At 35.2% G+C, this 20,423-nt stretch overlaps 1 protein-coding gene across 24 annotated transcripts in view; it reads left to right on the top strand.

The window, feature by feature from the left end:
* Positions 1 to 20,423, top strand: part of PDLIM5 (PDZ and LIM domain 5) — a 221,141-nt gene that overhangs the window by 110,217 nt on the left and 90,501 nt on the right. For 12 of the 24 annotated variants that reach the window (XM_045472522.1, XM_045472623.1, XM_045472560.1 and 9 more), the window contains 2 exons: positions 11,904 to 11,946; positions 13,531 to 13,949. In XM_045472522.1, the coding sequence (XP_045328478.1) occupies positions 11,904 to 11,946; positions 13,531 to 13,949 (462 nt within the window). Of the gene's footprint in view, positions 1 to 11,903; positions 11,947 to 13,530; positions 13,950 to 16,898; positions 16,916 to 20,423 lie in introns of all 24 variants that reach the window. The other 12 variants (XM_045472655.1, XM_045472635.1, XM_045472588.1 and 9 more) reach the window with 2 other exon arrangements.

The raw sequence follows: 20,423 nt of genomic DNA, 5'->3' as shown, positions 1-20,423 counted from the left end.
AATTTTTAAATTCCTGGACTCTGAGTAACTACGTCCAGATTTTTGAAAGACCTAAACACACCCCAAATTATTTTTTGAGAGTTAAACAAATGGAAAAACCTAAGTTGAGACTCTAAAGAATGAAAAGTTTTCATTCCTGTGCTTTCCACAAGACAGCCGCCTGACTTTGTTTTCCTAATAAGGCTATGCTAAATACTGGAATGCTTGTCCTCTTGAATTTTATTGAAATACCTAAAAATACCCACTTTACAAAAAAGGTTGCAATCTAGTGTGTTTAGCCTAGACAAAAATAGAAAAAGAGATGTATCTGGAAAAAGTTAGTGGCAAAATTGTGCCTCCAGTATTCATTCGTATAGGACAGAGCGCATACAAATGTGAACTTCAAAGAGCATTCATTATGTCACACTTTGGATGTATGAAGAACAAATTAGGTATTTTGCTGTTTTCCATTTGTACTTGGTTTGTCTTGATAGATTTAAGATTTGGGGCAAGATTTAGTCCCCCTCTCTTCCCTTCTTCTGTAGTTAGTAAGTAGGCTTATACAGGCTAATTTTTTGCTTAACACTGTATTTAGATTTAATCTTTAATTTCAGATTTGGATTAGACTTTCTTACAAAATAAAGTGCTATGTTTAGGAATCCTTTTCCATCTCACTTAGAGGAGTAGAAGACCAGGTCCTTATATTGGCATAAAGTAGCCTATGTGCTCTGGTTCCCAGTTCTCTCTCTCTCTCTGGCTCTGCCTCTACCGCCCTCCCTGCTGTTCTAGCCCCATTCTAGCCTCATTGGCACATTCCTGCCTATGAGACATTACGCTTGCTATTTGCTTGGTCTGGAGTTCTCTACTTCAGGTCTCTGCTCAGATTTCATCTTATTGTAGAGGCCTTCTCTGCCGTCTCTATATAAAATGACATATCTCTGTCCCTGTCTTGCTTTACTAGACTCCATTGCACTCATTACTGTGTGACATACTTGTTTCATTTTATTCTGCCTCTCCCAAGTAGAAAGTAAGCTCCCTTGCAGTAGATAGTTTATTTTATTCATTACTGTTTCCCCACCTCCTACAATAGTCGCCTGTGTTACAAGCTCAATGAATATTTGTGGAATTAATAAGTTAATGAAATAAATTAAGGAAATTATAACACAGGTACTGCCCTTGAACTTGAAGTGACATTAAGTATAAGACATATTGGTCAGGAATGAGAAGGTGCTTAAAATAATTTATGATGGGGCGCCTGGGTGGCTCAGTCGGTTAAGCGTCCAACTTCAGCTCAGGTCATGATCTCACACTTCGTGAGTTCGAGACCCGCGTCGGGCTCTGTGCTGGCAGCTCAGAGCCTGGAGCCTGCTTCAGATTCTGTGTCTCCCTCTCTCCCTGCCCCTCCCCTGCTCATGCTCTGTCTCTCTCTGTCTCAAAAAAAATAAAAAATAAAATAAAATAAAATAATTTATGGTAATATAGAAGCGCATACTAAAAACAAATCTGGTGGTTAATGGGAAATAGATTCTGACCATAACATAAAGGGGTGTGTGTGTGTGTGTGTGTGTGTGTGTGTTTATTAAAAAATAGCAGCTGATTCAAAAAGAATTGAACACTATCAAAAATGTATTATTCAGTGACTAGTTATATTTGTAGGTATATTTATGTATGTAGACATATATTCAGTAACTAGGCATATATGATATATAGCCAAAACCTAATTGAACCATCATGGTTATTTTTGTAATCTTACATGCTCACTATAACCACTGTATATCGAAGGCATACATCAGATCTGTAGTCTGATTCATTATTGGTAGCATATCACCATTGATAGTTGTAATGGGGACCATGATGCCTGTTCCTTTATTTTCTTAAGATGGGTGAAGAAGAGGAGATAGAAACACGCGGTTCTTGACATACCCACAGGAAGATCTTGTGATGTAGTATCTCGGGATCTACATGGCCACTAACTTCAGAAGCTGGTTGCAATTTTGAGCAGAACACCCAGTTTAGCACCATAGATAATGTTCATTAAGGAGCCTCCAGCTCCATCCTGCTGGAAAATGAGGTTATTAGAAAATTTATTTTGCTATGGGGAAAAATACTTCTCTTCTCTGGAAAAATATGTAAGAATTGTTTGAAGGCTCCGTAATATTCTTAAAAGGCAGAGGGTTGGAGTTGCTTTTAAAGCATATGGAGAACTTGGGTTCAAATCTTGGTTCTGCCATTTTGAAATTTAAATTGTGGCCAAATTATTTAACTCCTTTGAGCTTCTGTTTCCTATATTTAAAGTGAGAACAATATTAGTCTCTCAGGAAGAGTAGGTGAGATAATTCAATAGGCCAAATGAAATTGTTGGCATTTGTTGGTACTCAACAAGTGATACTTTTTCATCCATCTAGTTTGTTGTTGTTTTCTCTTGAAACTTATCCTGGTAGATAATTCGGTTTGAGTATAACAGTATGTAATAAGAAACAATAATTTCTAGAGCTGTAGGATCAAATCTTCTATATAAGGAGTAGAAAAGTACTACGTGTCACTGCTGAGTTTGTGTGAATCACAGAGGTGTGTTATAGTCATGACCTCATTTTATCCTCAAAACAGTTCCTCAGCAGAAGAAACAAAGAAACTGTAGAGTAGCTAATTTATTTTTTGGTAGACTTGCAACCTTCATTTAGCTATTTCTCTGTTTCTAAAAGAATTCCTCTATCAATGAAGAGCTTGATGAGAGAAAGACTGAATGTGAAAAGCAGGCTCTCTCTGTCTTTTTAGGGCTCTAAGCTTTTCTAAACGGAAGAAGAAAGTAAGTAAACAAATATTAGGTTTATGAATTGTGCCTGCTTTTATACTACTTTTATTCTATTCTCTAGTATCTGATACTTATCAGGGTTTTCGTGAAGCAGTTAGTTTTCTATGCATTTTGAGAAGTCTTTGAAAATCCAGTTATGCATATATTTTGTTACTGATGCCTATTTTCCTAATACAAATGTTAACTGCATTTGTTATTCAAAGATATTTTAATAGTGTCATTGAAAGAGCCAGAAAAATGTGGGTGTTTAAATGGAACTCCTAAATTTTCAAAGGGAGATTATTTACTTTGCAAATCCTATTATTTTTATATTAGCAGTAAAGTCCTGTGTTGATAAAAATACATTTTTTCCTCCTGATTGGAGCTGGAGGAGAAGATATTTTAAATACAAGTGATTAACATTATGCCGAAAGAAAGATATAAACATTGTAGGTTTTCAGAGAATGCAACTCTGTTATCAATTGGTTGTTTACATCAGTCCGGAAAGTATTACCATCCATGCCTGATATCAGAAAGAAAGTATAGAGTTTTGTGGACAAGAGTGGGAAAGAAAGAAATTGACTTTTCAGCTTCTCTTACAGAATGCATGGTGTATCCTTTTTCCTTGCTGTTTTAGAATTTTTTAAAAATTGTATTACTAATAGTTTCATTTAGTAGAATATGTAGAAGAAGATGAGAGAGGTTTTTTTAAATTTTTTTATTAAAAAAATTTTTTTAATGTTTATTTTTGAGAGAGAGAAGAGAGAGAAGACAAGAGTGCAAGCAGGGGAGGGGAAGAGAGAGAGGGAGATGTAGAATCTGAAGCAGGCTCCAGGCTCAGTTGTCAGCACAGAGCCCAGTGCGGACTTGAACTCACCAATGGTGAGATCATGACCTGAAAACCAAGGTAAGATGCTTAACTGACTGAGCCACTTGGGCGCCCTTGTTTTGTTTTTTAAAGTAGGCTCCATGTTGGGGCGCCTGTTCGGCTCAGATCATGATCTGGCAGTTCGTGAGTTAGAGCCCCGCGTCGTGCTCTGTGCTGACAGCTCAGAGCCTGGAGCCTGCTTCACATTCTGTGTCTCCCTCTCTCTGCCCCTTCCCCGCTCATGCTCTGTCTCTCTCTGTCTCTCAAAAATGAATAAACGTTAAAAAAAAAAAAAATTAAAGTAGGCTCTATGCCCAATGTGGGGCTTGAACTCACAACACCGAAATCAAGAGTTGCATGCTGTACTGACTGAGTCAGACAGGTATCCTGAGATAGGTTTTTAGTAGCCTTTATCATGTATTCGCAAATGAATTGAGGGAGCTGAGTAGTGGAGTTGAAAATAGTGCTTAAAATGTCATCTTTAATCAAACAGCATTAACCCTGTCCTTTCACCAAGCTTCAGTATTAGTGCCAGCCATGTGGTGTGAATTGTATTTGAACCGGGTGATATGGAAGTTTAGATGGGTCATTCGATTACAAGTAATACGAAAGTTTGAGGTAGAGGGGTTACAAGGAATTGACAAGTAGCAACCACAGAAAGACTAATGAGAAGCTAAACTCATTTCTTATACCTGTCAGTGTCTGAACAAATTGTGATTAGGATTATTTTTTTTTTTAAGGCAGCGTGATTGTGAGGCTCAGAGTCCAAAAGAGCTGTGGTCATGTAGGATTATTTCCTAGAAAGTTTGTTATAATCAAAACCATCGAAGTGATCTAAACCAGAGGTTGGCCAAATTTAGCCCCTTGCCCATGCCTGTTTATATGAATAAAATTTTATTGGCACACAGGCACGTTCATTCAATTATATTTGCATCATCCTTCTTGCTCTGATAACAGAGCTATGTAGTTAAATTTAGTATCAACCATCTAGCACTTTACAGTAAAGTTCGCCATTTCTTAATGGGCAATATAAAATAGATTCTTTATTTAAAACTTCTGTTGAAATAGGGGCGCCTGGGTGGCTTAGTCGGTTGAGCGTCTGACTTCGGCTCAGGTCACGATCTCACAGTTTGTGAGTTCAAGCCCTGCGTCGGGCTCTGTGCTGACAGCTCAGAGCCTGGAGCCTGCCTCAGATTCTGTTTCTCCCTCTCTCTCTGCCCCATCCCCACTCATGCTCTCTTTCTGTCTTAAAAAAATAAATAAAAACATTAAAAAAATTTTTTAAACTTCTGTTGAAATAGTATTTACACTATAAAAGAATTTTACCTGTAATAAGAACATACCATCCCGAACTTTGAAAATTCCTTTTATTTAAACTCGAATGCATCAGGGCACCTGGGTGGCTCAGACGGTTAAGCATCCGACTTCTGCCCAGGACATGATCTCATAGTTTGTGAGTTTGAGCTCCATGTCAGGCTCTGTGCTGATAGCTCAGAGCCTGGAGACTGCTTCAGATTCTGTGTCTCTGTGTTTCTGTCTCTGTCTCTGTCTCTCTCTCCCCTTCCCCTGCTTGCACTCTTTCTCTCTCTCAAAAAACAAATATTAAAATAAAAATCTCTCATTAAAAAATAAATACATAAACTCAAACACATCTAAAATGTTACACAGTCTTTAACAGTCTTTTTGGTAGAAGTTATTTTATAAATACTAGTTAGAAAAATGCAGTTTTTAAAAAATGATTCTGAGGTTATTTTGAGTGTGGAAATGAGGTACAATGGACAGACAAAACTTTCCCTGTTAAAAATGTTCTTGTGGAAATAAATGTTGAGTAAAAAAATAAATTTCTTTCATCTAGAATCAAGTAGAATAATGTGAAATTTTGCATTTGTCACTATATGAAACTATCTTGCTATCTGCCTCCTTCATTGGAATGTAGATTCCAGGCAGGGACCTTCTTTGACTTGTTTATCACTATATTCCCAACAACTGGAACAGTGCCTATAGCCTCATAAATATTGATGACTGGACAGATGAACGTATGGTCTCAAGTGCATACAAAACTGTCACCAAAACTAGTTATTCAAATTGATCAGTATTCAGTTTGCATTTATGAAGATCTTAATAACATTGAATTTGTGAACTTCAACCATAAAAAATAAAGCAGCATACTGTGAGAAGAAGAAATATTTGTTAATTCGTTGGCTCCTTCTGGGTGAGATGGATATAATAGAGGAAGGAAAATGTGGACATTGGCATTAATCTTGGCATTAGCAGTCTAAATTATTTAACACTTCTGGACTTTATTTCTGAAACTTAATGTACTGTATGTAAGGCCTTTAATTCAGTATTGAGCTCCTACCTAGTAAGGTCCCAGTAAATGTTAACGTAATGTAATGCTTGCTGATGCTGTCCTTATTTGTATAGTGGGGAATACTTTATCATTTTAAGTTTAGCCTAGTGCTCTCTCCTTTATTGTGTCTTCCAGACCGCAGCCCCGCCCTGCTCCCAAATAGTGTAACCATGTGGGTCCTTTACTACCTTGCTCCCTCACTCTGTCTTTCTCTGGCTTGGTTTAGGATTGGTTGATGAAAATTTCTTCTCAAACCCCATCTATGACCATCTCAGAAGGATTTTACAACAAAAACCTCATCCTTCCATATGGAAGTGATTATCAAGTGGCAATTGCTTGTTCTGGATTTATCAGAGCCATACCCAGTTTCAAGCCAAACCCAAGCAGAGGGGCTCTAAAGCAATTCCCTTACTTCTGTCTTCCTACCTTCTGCCTCTCACTGTTTAGAATCCATCCATCTTTGGGTTCTTTCTTCCTTGCTAGGGGAAGACATGTACTCTGTTAGTTCCCATGGTAAGATAGAGAAGATGCAGGGTGAGAGAGAAATTGGAAGTGAGACTGTGTATATGAGTGCATGCGAGCACAATCTTTTATATAAGCTAAAAGGTATTATGGTATACTGATACGCAACTTTTTTGTACTTTTATTTATAGAAAATTTAATCTCCACGTATTCCCACATCCTTTAGAGAAAAGCACTGATACATTGCCATAAGTGATTTAAATGTTTAAGGTTTGAGTTTGCAATAGAATAGACTGGAAGTACACAATAAAATATGGGGAAATTGTTTAAGGAGACATCTCTCTGCACACTTGAGTGCTCACTTTTTCCCCTCTGGAGCTGCTTTGTTATTGCAAATTGACAACTTTGCAATTAAAGTGATTAATGATGTACCCTAGTGTTTATGGGTCTTGAGGTCAGTGAGCCCAAAGATGGCCATGCTGTGGGAAACTTAGATAGAGCTCATCTCACAGAAGAGGAACTAAAAATCCTCCTGTTTTCGGTATGATTGTTTATGAGTTAAGTATATTAGATATGGTTGAAGGAGTCACCAAGACATAATGAGTAATGTGAATAATCTTTATCAGTTTAGTTCTGTTGCTTAATTCCTCATTCTTAAATAGCAGTGTGAACATTCATTGGCGACTTCATTAACTCAAAGCACATTATTTTGTAAAGCAATATTAGAACAATGTATTAAATCATTAAAAATGTAATTAAATATAAAACTATTCATTGGGTGTACATAAGATGCAGTTTTATTTGATGGAAGTAATTATCAAGTGGCAGTTGTTTGTTTCAGATTTATCAGAGCCGCACCCAGTTTCCACACCTTTGAATCTAATCCTTGATAGAGCTATTGCTTATTTATGGCTTTATTTTTCCTATACATTATTGTAACCAGGGCATCACACAATTCTAGTTTCTAACAAAATTCATTATGTCATAGAATTCCTTTCAACTGTTTGGCCAGAAGTTCTGAAACTGTTTGCAGTGAGTGCATCAGAGATTTTTTATTTTGGATACTGCTCTTAAAAAATCAGTCAACTTTCAAAATAGATTGTTATAGCCACACTGATGGCTTTGTTCTCTGAATTCCTTGAGCTGAAGGATAGTACTGGGCCAAGACACTAGTCTCTCACCATCATGGCTTACTCCTGTACAGTGGCTTTGCACTAACAGAAGAGAGAACAATAAGCCTATTGTTGAGCCCATGGCACTGAGCCATTGCCAGAATCTCTGCTGGATTGAAGCACACACTCCACCGAAGGCACTTGTGATGATCACTGTGGTCGAAAGGGAGATATATCATCTCACTGCATATTTCCTAGGATTTGAAGAGAAAAAAATGTAGGAATGATTTTTAATAATTATACCTCAGTTTTAAAAACTGCTTATGTATTTTATTTAAAAGTCTGTTTAAAATGATTGACTTTTTAAGTAATGTGTGACATTTCTAAAGTAAAACAGATGCTCAGTCTAGTGTGCATTTTATTTTTAAGATAGATAACTAAAAATCTTAGTTTTGAGATATAGTTTTACTTATCATATATGAGGAGTTTCTCAGGGAATATAGGAAATACATATTTCAGCTTGGTGAAGGAAATGGGATTTTCCTCCCTTAAACACTGATTTAAATTATGCTCATAATCTCTGGGTGTCTTATTAATAAAGTTGAAGATAAAGAAGATACTCTGTATGACAAGAGATTTTGGGGATTGTATGGATTATAATGTTTCTTTTTCTTCATTTTAGCTGCTTCTAGGAGACTTAAATAAACATTTCAGACTTAATAGAGATTTACTTTCTTTACTGTTTCTTTAAAACAGCATTTCCTAGAGGGTTTTTCCACTAACTCCAGTCTTGAGAAAGTTTTCCTAAATAAATGAGTATTCTAAATAGATTAGTATGCCATGGTTCAAAGGGATAGATGAACAACAATCTGCAATGTTTTCTTTTTTAGGTATTTAAATGCTCTGAAGGGGCGCCTGGGTGGCTCAGTCGGTTAAGCGTCTGACTTCAGCTCAGGTCGTGAATCTCACGGTCTGTGAGTTTGAGCCCCGCATCAGGCTCTGTGCTGACAACTCAGAGCCTGGAGCCTGCTTCAGATTCTCTCCCTCTCTCTGTCTCTGTCTCTGTCTCTCTCTCTCTCTCTCTGTCTTTCTCTCTGTCTCTCTCTTTCTCTGCCTGTCCCCAACTCATACCCTCTCTCTCAAATTTTTTTTAAAGGTTCTGAGAAGTTCTGTGGCTAACACAATTATGTAACTTTTAAGTTTTCCAGATATCTTTAGTAACAGAAACTCTTTCTTGTTCTGTGTTTTGAAAAGTACCTTTCTGTGAAACATACTTTGAGAAATAGTCTTACTTGTCATAGAATGTACATACAAAACACACACGAGAGAAAAAAATAAATAGAGCCGCTACTAAAATGTTAAGTCTGTTTCCATCTACTTTTTTCCATGCACTGACCATTCTGGATATGTTCTTTTATATCTTCCTTTTATCACTTAACATCATGAAATTAGCATGTTATGCAATTCAGGATTCTTTCAAAGAATGATTTTAATCATTGCATGTTTCATCATATGGTTATATTGCAGTTAACCATTTCCTCGTTGTTGTTTATTTAATCAGTTGTTTCCAATTTTTCATTATTATAAGTTATCCTGTAGGGAATTAATATCTTTATACATAAAATCTTTTACATACTTCAAATTATTTCCTTATGATAGATTCCCAGAAATTGACTATTATTGTTTCAAAGAGCATGAGTGGTCTTCAAGGCTTTTTATAAACACCAAATTATTTTTCAAGAGAGCTTTAATAGTGTATAGTTCTCCCAGCAACATGTATTCTCACAAACATTATGTAATAACATTTAAAAAAAAATCTCAGCACGTCTGAGAGCAAAAGATGGTATATGTTTATTTTTTTATTTTGTAATAATTTGTAAAGTTTGATTTTTTAAAGTAGTACTAATGCTGTTCATTAATTTTGCAGATTTCATTTGTCATGTATTCTAATTTCTCACACCACAATAGTTTTAGTGTCACGAATATGTAATTACACTTAAATACATTAAATAAATATACTTATACATTTATATATAAATTAAAAATATATAAAATTATATAAAATTTGTCATGTGATTGAGTAACTTTAAGGAAATATACAGTTTCAATGATTTTATGACTCATTTGAGGTTATTTATATATATAAAAACCCATGAAGCTAATTTCTATTGGATCTAGTATCAACTATTTGACATTTCATTATGAGTAAGTCTGTTTTTTATTTACAAAATTATATTTGTGCTTTCAATGTGTAATGGACTCAGTTTCAGAATTTTGAGGGTGTGTTGTCCATTTTTTTCTGACTGCTTGTCTTAGTTTGGGTCATTGCACTTGTGAGACTTTATCAGAAAGCAAGCAGGGCAAACATTCAAGTTTCAGATTTTAAGCTCTATTGTGAATACAAGATTTCAAGCAGTATTTTTTTAGAACCTTCAGTCCACTAAGTATTTTAGGACTCATTATTATTCTGTGCTTTCTCAACAAAAAAGAGGTTGGACTCCAAAATTAATGAAAACTAGCCTTCTGAGATTCTTGTTGTTATTGCTAACATTGGTTAAGAAGTAACACCTAGAAAAGACTGAGAGGTTTGTTTTCATAGACATAGGATATATGCATTTTATTCTGTTTGGAAACTTGGTGACTGTTAAACATCATGTTCTTTTCTATAAATTGTTATTAGATTGCTAATAGTTTCATGCACCTTTAAGTGTCCAGATGAAAAAGGAAACCATCCAATTATGGCAAGCTTCCAATAATATCTTGGGTGGTTTTAATAAGTAGATCCTTTGTGATTACATCTTATTGTGAAATTTCAATGAAAGGAAGATTCCACTGTTCTGTACTTGAACTTGTTTCCTTTGCTTATTATAACAGCCCTATAAGCTAAAAGAAATTTGAGAGTCTATTTGAGAGTACACATGGAAAGTTATGCAATATAATTCTATATTGTAGTAATCGAGTGTTAGCATCCATTGTAGCCTCATTAGGTTAGCCAATTTTTCAGTCAGTGCTTGCCCTAACTAATCAAATTAGTTGTTATTGGAAAATTCAGTTGCTGCTAAAAAATGCTGGTTGGAGTTCATTATTAGGTTATAGTCATAGAGATCAAATATCCTATGCTAGCTTCTTTTATCAGTTATCTGTTATCTCTGTAAGTAAAACAGCCTCATGGTTTGTAGCTTAAAATCGTTGTCACTTATTTACTTACTATGGTTACATTTCTTGAATTTTGTACTTGATATCTTATCTATAGTCTTGTATTATAAGAAGAGTCACATTGCTTCTGGCATTATTAAACATAATATGTACTTTAAGACTGGGTAAATAGCCTTTAAGTTATTAGCTTTCCTGATCATTTAGTTATCCTTGACTACAACTTGTATATTGCAATATATAATAAGTATATATAAGTTCTATCCTATATAATTTACTTACTGTAAACTTTGAAATACCTCATCTGAAAAATGGGGATAATGATAGTTGCTACTTTGGTTAATTTGTCATGATTATATGAGATAATTGTTCTAAGTCAATTATTGTTACTGTTAGTCCATGCTAATCAAAATGACAATAATAATACAAAAAAGCATATATCGAAAATAGTTAATTTGAATTTTGAAATAGGTTCTATGCATGGATTTTTGTCCTTCTTTCCTTGTTCTCTCCTTTTCACACTCATTACTGATGACCTGTTACATGCCAGGCATAGACACACAAATGGGACATGGTCATTTCTTCACTGAAATTATAGCCTAATGGAAGAACTTACAGTTTAGTTTTAGTGTATCAAATATTAACTTGCATAAACACGTAAGAATATAAATACAAAATAAATACTCATTTAGTGACCGAGTTCAACCAGAATTTATTCAGTATCTTCGTAGAGACCCGATATCCTGTGGATGTATTCATGGATGTTAGGTAGGAGAAAAGGCAGGTACTATTGGAGACAGAGGTTCAGATAAGGTATTTCAACTTCCCAGGGATGAGAAAGTCATGTTTATTATACTTTTCCCTTTTGGGTGGGGAATAACCTTACTTGAAAGCTTAAACACGGGTGCATTAGGAAACATGATTGTTGTTTGTCTTCCCTCATTTGAGTAAGTAGAGAACTAATGAATACTTAGTGTTTAAGGATGTTGGTACTTGCAGCATTTTGAGTTACGTGAGTTAATTAATTAGTAGATTACGAATAGTCAAGATTATGAATTATGAAGCTATAAATTCTGATGATATATTAAGGTATATACTAATAAAAATTCCATTAACTAGATGTTTGCAAAAATTTATGTGGTTTTTTTTTTCCCTTTTTCTTTCTTTTTTTTTTTTTTTTCTCTTCAGGGCCTCTGCTACACCCAAGCCTGAGCCAGTCCCCGTTCAAAAGGTACGTTTCTCATCTAGTATCGCTAGGTACCACTTGATAGTCCTTCCTGGATCACTGTTATTTCCATTTCCTGTCTTAGGCCATAGTGACAATTTATAGTTTCAGTATAATTTTCCTCACAGTTCTTTTCCTTTAAAGATTTGGGGGCGGAGGGATGGAAATCAACACATAATTAGAGTCTGTAATTGTACCTATATTATTAAAGCATGATTTCCAGGGCCATATATTATCAATAACTTATGTTCATATATCTTACATCCACGTTCACTTTTAATTTGCCTATCTTAAGTCACATAATTTAAAGAAAGTAAATGTATACTGAAAATGAGTATCACAAGTCTTTAATAACATTTTATTACTAATATTAATAGATTTTTAATTGCATTTTTAGAGTATTTTGGATTAGGTTATTGGCAAGTACCTTTTTTCTCTCATATATATCCTCAAAATGTCCCAAACCATTATTCGCATACAGCTGGTTTATACTTTTGGGGGGTTTTCCCCTTTATTTCACTTGTCCTTTTTATTGAATTCTTTATATTGATGTGCTGAGACATTAAGTTACTTTCCCCCCTCAGTTAGCTTTATTATTTCTAAAAGATTAATTTAGATTATTACTTATTTTTTTAAAATATAATAGAGCCACATTGTAAGTTTTTTAAAAAATTGATTGTTTTTCTTTTGGGATGGTAGGATGAGTAGGTATTTATTTATGAATGTCATAGAAACTTAACTTGTTTTTTTCTTTTTTTTTAACTTTACACATTCTTTGGAATAGGGATTTGCAAATACAAATTAACATTTTGGGAGGAATTGACCTTTCTTAGTAGCTAATTTTTCTTTGAGAAACGGCAATGAAGAAACATCTAAGATCATTTTTTTTCCTCATGTAACTATTAACTATTTATTTTGGAAAAGGGAAAGAATTTTATTCTATCTCCAAATAATATCTCAAAACATTCCAGAGAGAGAAACAGGTGGATTGTTGACATTTTTCTTTTAAGTAATATATTCATTCACAATGATTCATCAGAATGTGCACATTTCTGAGTTAGATGAAAATGGTCTTTGTTCTTCCATTTTAGCATACTAAAAAAATTGAACACTTAAAAATGTGCTGCAGTTTCCTCATGAGTCAAAAATCTATACTCTGGAGAGTGAACATTTTTAAAAGATGAAATTATAATTAAGACTCTGGATATTTTAAAATAAATGTTTCCTTTGGCAATATTTTGTTTATCGTGGGGTATTTAAATTTTTTCCTTTTGGAAAATTTAAAGTGTATATTGACACGTATGATGACGTGTTTAGTCTTTTTGATAGTGTCCTGCTCTGAGTTCCTAAATATTTTGAAACTTATTTCATTTTTATAAAAAATATACTCATTGTGTGCATCGTGTTATGCATGTTGGGACCAGTTGGCATGCATGTTATGCTCATTGTTTTATCTAGAAACATGTAGAGTTTGGGCTGCTAACACGATTGTGTTTGTCTTTTTAAAAACCAGCTGTGTGTTCTTTTCAGTGAATCTATCTTGCATGTATATGGTGTGTTTTTGTGTGTGTTTATTTTTATTTCACATAGGGAGAACCTAAAGAAGTAGTTAAACCTGTGCCCATTCCATCTCCTGCTGTGTCCAAAGTCACTTCCACAACCAACACGGCCTACAATAAGGCACCACGACCCTTTGGTTCTGTGTCTTCACCAAAAGTCACATCCATCCCGTCACCATCGTCCGCCTTCACCCCACCCCATGCGACCACTTCATCACACGCTTCCCCTCCACCCGTGGCTGCTGTCACTCCTCCCTCATTCGCTGCATCTGGACTGCATGCTAATGCCAATCTTAGTGCTGACCAGCATTCATCTGCACTGAGCGCTGGTAAACCTGCAGTTAATGTCCCACGGCAGCCCACAGTCACCAGCGTGTGTTCCGAGACTGCTCAGGAGCTAGCAGAGGGGCAGAGAAGAGGATCCCAGGGTGACAGTAAACAGCAAAATGGGTAGGTGGCCAAGGGTGCTTTCTGCTCTTATCCAAACTCTTCTTTCAGGCAGTTTCCAGGAAATAATCTATATCCCCCCGCCCCCAATCAGCTGTTCTTTGAAGGAACGGAGATGAAGTTTCATTTGCTTCATTAACATGTAGCTTTATATTATATATGTACAGCACTTTCTGCAAGGCAATTATAGGTTAACCAAAACCTAAATATGCATTTTGATATGTTATGAACCATGTAACATGCTCTGTAACTCTTTCTCCAAGTCCTGGCATAACAAGGAGCAGCTGGCACTTATAATGCAAGGCAGAGCTTGAATCTTTCTTTCTCAATTTTTCCGTCCTTTTATTAGTCACCAAAAGTTTAAACAGACTGGTTAAAGTTGTGTCAGCTTATGTATCTCACCCTAAGGAGAGAGGAAGTGAGGAGTTTGAAAAGCTTTTTTTTCTTGGGAAGTAGTCTTAAGACAGAAAACAAATTTAGTTTTGACTCATGTCTATGTATGATGCATTAGCTTAGGTCGGATAGCCAGCAAAATTCTTTTCAGATAAGCTTAGGCTAGAATTTAGTCTGTAAAAGCAAACAGTAATGGTAGAACAATAACATCAAAGGATGCGTCACAAACATCAGAAGCAAAGTAGGGAATATTTTCATTGTAAAGGTTTTTCTAAAATGAATGGATTTACAGAAGTGGGTACTAAATACATAATGTCAGTGGAAGTTTTAAAAATTCCATTCCTTGTGATTTTTCCCTTTTTGAGGTATTTTTTAAAAGATTGAAGTCCATTTTCAGCAGCCTCCATTTCTAGATGGTCATTTTAGTCTTTTTGGAATTCAGTGACCATACTTGAAGCCAAAGTCATTTGTGTAAAATCATTTTGATCAGATTTATTGTGACAAAAACGTGCTTTAAAAGGGAAATCATCTGCAAGCATGATGGTTTTTACCAATGCCAGTTCCCAGGGAAGTATAATTAAAATAATTGCGTGGATAGGTCCTTTCTGAGGTAATCCCTTCCGAATGTTAATTCGTGTAATGAAGGGGCTGTGCTGTCTGTAGTACTGCTGCCATGGCAACCTTGGGGCTTTGAAATGGAAGGTGGCAGATCTCCAAGGCTGCTGCTGAGAGAAAGAGCAGGAGGTCTGGAAGAACAGCTACTGGTCCCAACATATGGTTTTGTGGTTGTGGGTGGCTTTTTAAAGTTTTGACATACATATGAGTAAAACTAGGGTCCTTCAAAGCAGGTTATTTCTTCTTTTATTTGAGGAAAATAAATAGTACGTAGTGTTGGGTTGTATTTTTTTTTTTTTTTTTTTTTTTTGTATGTCTCTTTTCAGACAGAAGATTTTAATCAGAGTAGATATTCTGGAAAGAAAGATGCAGCCTGTCAAATTGTTGGCCCCATAGAAAACTCAGGGCAGAAGTTTGCTATGTTGATGAAATTCCAGTTTCAGTATATAAAAGTCTCCTGGGAGAAGTGTCTGAACAAACATATTTTCTCCTTACTAACATATCTTGAAATTTTATAAGATAGTCTTCTGAATGGAAACTTGTAGAGGTAAAAGTAAATTGAGGTTATGGAAGTGGGTACTTCATTTAAAACGTGGAACTATGAATATGAAGCTTAAAGTTTTGTTTTATAACTACAGCTTGGATGATTAAACTTAAAATGATTTACAGCTTATTTTCAAAATGAAACTATAGGCAGTGGTGTAGTCGTAGGGCCTCGGGGATGGCTTTTTAATCAATGGACATGTGATTGCCGAGCTTGTGCCTGTGTCTAGGTCTGTGCAAGATTCAGGAGAAAAGGGGTTATCACATATTTGGCATCATTAGCAAGCAAGTTACAGCTTTGCGTTTGCAAACTGGGTATATTTTAAAACAGCTCGATTTCAAGTGTCCAGATGTTGGACAATGAAAACTGGATCACCTGAAAACAGAGTGCCTGTGGTGTCTGTGAAATTCTACGACACATTTGCCGTGCTATTTCTCTCACTACATTTAGATTAGGAAATCAAAAAAATAGATCAGACACTTTACTAGTCAATGATGAGTCATTTTGAAGAGGTGCATTGACGAGTGCGTTTCCTTCATCAGGAATCAAACTGTTTTTCTGAAATCATTGTCAGACTATTTAGTAATTGTGTGATTAGTAATTTTTTCATGTTTTTATAATATTACAAAAGGTATGCAAAAAAACCCTTTCAAAGTTGAGAGTTGTTACTTTTTTTATTAATTACTTTTTATTTTAAAAATAATACATTACAGGAACCAAAAATTTAAAGAGTTCAGAAGGGTATAAAGCTAAATTTGTAAGTTGTCTTTTTCCTCAAAGCAGAAAGATTATTAGTCCTTACGTGATTTAAAGTAACTGGCTCATATGCCAATTTGATAGGCATCTCACCCAAATTTATATAGGATTAGTAAACATAAGACACAAAAAGAGTATGTCTTCATTATGCATTATTACTGAGAAATAGTTATTCATTGTAAAGTATGAGGTCTATAATTATGCTGATAGTTTTAGAATATTTCTTAACAATACTATGTAAGTGTTCTTGTTCCTTCTTATAGATAATAATGAACAGGGCCCTTTAGGAAATTTTTAATCTTTCTTCTACATGAACAAATTACTGGTCTTGCTATTTTCCTAACTCCTTTCCCCACTTACTCTACTTAGAGCAAAATGGGACTTTATATTCCAAAGCAGAAGGAAAGCTATTTTGCATCAAGAAGTTTAAGTAATTTACCTTTTCGCTTTCCATGTGCCCTTGCATTATAATGTGCCACTGCTTTAAAGAGGTAAGTCTTTCATGTATCCTTTATTAATTTCAATTTTGTTGGACTGCAATTTCTTCTAACAGTTCCAATGTGTTATTTTGAAGAACTTGGCCTTGGAAGATGCAAAATATAATGGTACGGTAGTAATATTTTTAAATGCTTTTCTCTTTACAGAAAACACAAGTGACAAAGTTAGTATCCACATTACTGGAGAGGAAATATGGTGATTTATATATGAGTAAATAGCATGAATGTGTCCGATTTTTGCAAAATTGAGTTACGTTTTGCAAAATAGCTGTCATTTAGAAGAACCATATTTAGTGTTTTCAATAAGTTTGGTTTGCATCGCTATGTTGTAGTGAATTGCTTTATGGCAAAAAATAGTCGTGTTTAACTTTTGTCATAAAATATATGTGGGGTTTGCTGTGTAGTGGTTTACAAGAGATAATGCTTGGGGAATGTAATTTGTGTGGGTTGAGACTATCAGAAGATAAAGAGAAAGATACAAGAGAAATCATAAACAGATGTACCACCAGTGAATAGCATATATAAAACTGAGTTGGTTTCCAAATTCATATAACAAACCAGTGTTTCCCAGGTAAAGTCTCTAAGAACCGTTTTTATTTTTTAAACAACGTTGCTGACAGTTTTAGACTTTTCTGTGTACTGTTGTGTGTCACTGCATAATAGAAAGTTTATGCATACCTTTGAAATTGGTTAAGAGAGATAGTTACTGACTTATTAAATGTCACAGGTAGTTGACGTAGACATTGGGCATCACAGTGGTATACTTTGAAACCACGCTTTTGTGTCTGTTGGTATTGATGGTAAACTGGCTGGGGATTAATAGGTATTGATGGTAAACTGGCTGGGGATTAATAGCCTTAAAATAGATAAAAATCACATTAGATAAGGACTTAAATTAATTTCGTGTTACGATTATTCTGAGCATGTGCTGAAATTTATCTATGTTGTAGATTAGAATGGGAAATACGGAATATTTAACTATCTTAGACACATTCAAGAGAATTAACAATCAAATTACTAGAACCTTTGTTCCAGTGTGGCTGTGGTCCCACTAATTGAATAATTAGTTCCATGTTATATACACATAGGAATATAGTGTATCAGCATACTAGTGAAACATCCTCAAACCCTAATTTATTATTTAAATTCTTACACACAAAGATTTTGACTAGTTACTAAATTCCAGTGTAACAAACAATTTGATTTGTAAAGGGCAAAAACTGGGCCTTGGAGAAATAAATTTAAGCATTTAGGTTAAATATGTAAATTCGTTAATTTATTAGGGATTGCTGTGCACTGTGCTAGGTGTTTCTCAATTCACTACGTGATTTAGTTCAATTTAATTGAATACTGACAGGTTCCTTAATTTTCTCATGTCATGCAGCTTGTAAGTAATTTAAGATTCAAGCCTAGGGTTTTTGAAGCCAGTTTACTGTGCCTTCCTGTGCATCATCTGACTGTGACCCTGGCTTATTTGTTACTTTGAACTGGTGTTTGTTTTTAAATGGGTTGGGACAGTATGGATAAATAATATGCCTGAACTACAGTACTTTTTTTTTAAACAAGCAATTAGGGGATCTACCCCGACAACAAATCTGTTTGTATGGTTTGCAGAGTGCCTTCAAATATGTTAAACATATGCCTATAGAAGTCTGAAAGAATGGGAAATTGTAGTCCATTCCACTGTGGGGGAAAGAGGCTTCTGTAGATTGCACATTGTTCAGGGCACAGGGGAGGTGGGCAGCTTAGCCAGGGTGAGAAGCCTGGTCTTCTCATGGTCACATTGGCACAAAAGCTGTTGCAGTATATGATGGGCCTTTCCTCTTGGGCACATTATCTGAAATATGTGAAAATATTTATTTGACATATACAAATTGGCATCTTTAGGTTGAAACCAGTCAAGTCTATACCTGCTGCAACTCACTACACCATAGAATGTTTCTCTCCCAACTTCATGTTAATATAAAACTTTTCCCCTAAACTTTAAAAGGTTTAAATATATGTCTAAAATTCAGTTCAGGGGAGGTTATTTTGAAAAACTACTTACCTGCTATTTAAAATAGTAACGCAGAGGAAAGAATGCTTTGCATTGTGGCTAGAGAAGAGTAAGTATCTGTAAATATTGAGATCAGCTTACCTCTGGCATCCCACCCCTATTCAGTGAAACTCAGCCCTCTGTTGAGTTTATGAAGCTGACTTTGATATATCTGTAGCAAATACAGCTAACTGCCAGTGTTGGTATTAAAACTGGTAGGCAGTTTTTGTCACTATGTTCAAAATGAATTACTAGTTACTCTGACTAAACTTCATGGCAGAAGGATTGATTCAACAGTGTTTTCGAAAACTATGTAGAGTTTATACTTCAGTCTTCATAATAGAATGGAAATATACTTGTTTTTAATGATTGTATGGTTAATAGGCTGTGTGAATGAATTATGTTTTGAGGTTTTTCTTCTTCAGATGTTATTAATGTAGTGCCTTTACTATATCATATCAGACATGCCTTTCTGAGCAATAAGTAGGCAACTGATAATACAAAAGTATGGGTTCCTACAAATCTGTTCTGAACTTACTGGGATTTGCTTGTCAGTAAGAGTGGTGGTAATGACAGAGGAGATTATGAAAATTGGGTGATCCAGTATGCTGCCTATATTTTTTTTTTTAATTTTTTTTTCAACATTTATTTATTTTTGGGACAGAGAGAGACAGAGCATGAACGGGGGAGGGGCAGAGAGAGAGGGAGACACAGAATCGGAAACAGGCTCCAGGCTCTGAGCCATCAGCCCAGAGCCCGACGCGGGGCTTGAACTCACAGACCGCGAGATCGGACCGTGAGATCGTGACCTGGCTGAAGTCGGACGCTTAACCGACTGCGCCACCCAGGCGCCCCGAGGACTATATTTTCTATTATAATCACATTTTTATTAAAAAAATTTTTTTAATGTTTATATATTTGAGAGAGAGAGAGAGAGAGGGAGAGAGAGAGCATGGGCAAGGAAGGGGCAGAGAGAGAGGGAGACAGAGAATCTGAAGGAGGCTCCAGGCTCTGAGCTGTCAGCATAGAGCCTGATGCGGGGCTCAATTTCACGAACAGGGAGATCATGACCTAAGCTGAAGTCAGATGATTAACTGACTGAGCTACCCAGGTGCCCCTATAATCACATTTTTAAAAAATAAGAGAAAACATCAAATAGGCTAGCATATTATTTCTTTATAATACACGATTCAGGATAACTCTTTGGCTTTTAGGTTTTTATTTTAATTCCAGTTAGTTAACATACAGTGTTATGTTAGTTTCAGGTATAAAATATAGTGATTCTTTTCCTTTTCTTTCTTTCTTTTCTTTGGCTTTTTGAGTTTTTATTTTAATGATTCGGGATAATTTTTGTTAGAAGGTTGTATTTGCTATTAATATATACTTCATATATTATGTGAGTGAAAGACTTTCTCTTATTCTGCTCTGATTTTAAGTGATTCTAAAATGTTCTGTTTCTACATATGACATCTAATAATTATTTATTCTCTGCCTTTTGTTAGGAACATAATAGGAATTCGGATTCCTGCTAAAAAGAATTTATATAAACCTAGAGATATTTTTAAACAGTGGATCTTTCTCTGTTAACAGTGTAACAGAATTTTGACTAACATGTGTTCATTTTTGTCTGTGTTTAC

Source organism: Leopardus geoffroyi, chromosome B1 (assembly GCF_018350155.1).
Source record: "Leopardus geoffroyi isolate Oge1 chromosome B1, O.geoffroyi_Oge1_pat1.0, whole genome shotgun sequence".
Classification (NCBI taxonomy): Eukaryota; Metazoa; Chordata; class Mammalia; order Carnivora; family Felidae; genus Leopardus; species Leopardus geoffroyi.
Note: the sequence above shows the minus strand (reverse complement) of the source record. Positions and strands in the feature narration are given on the sequence as shown.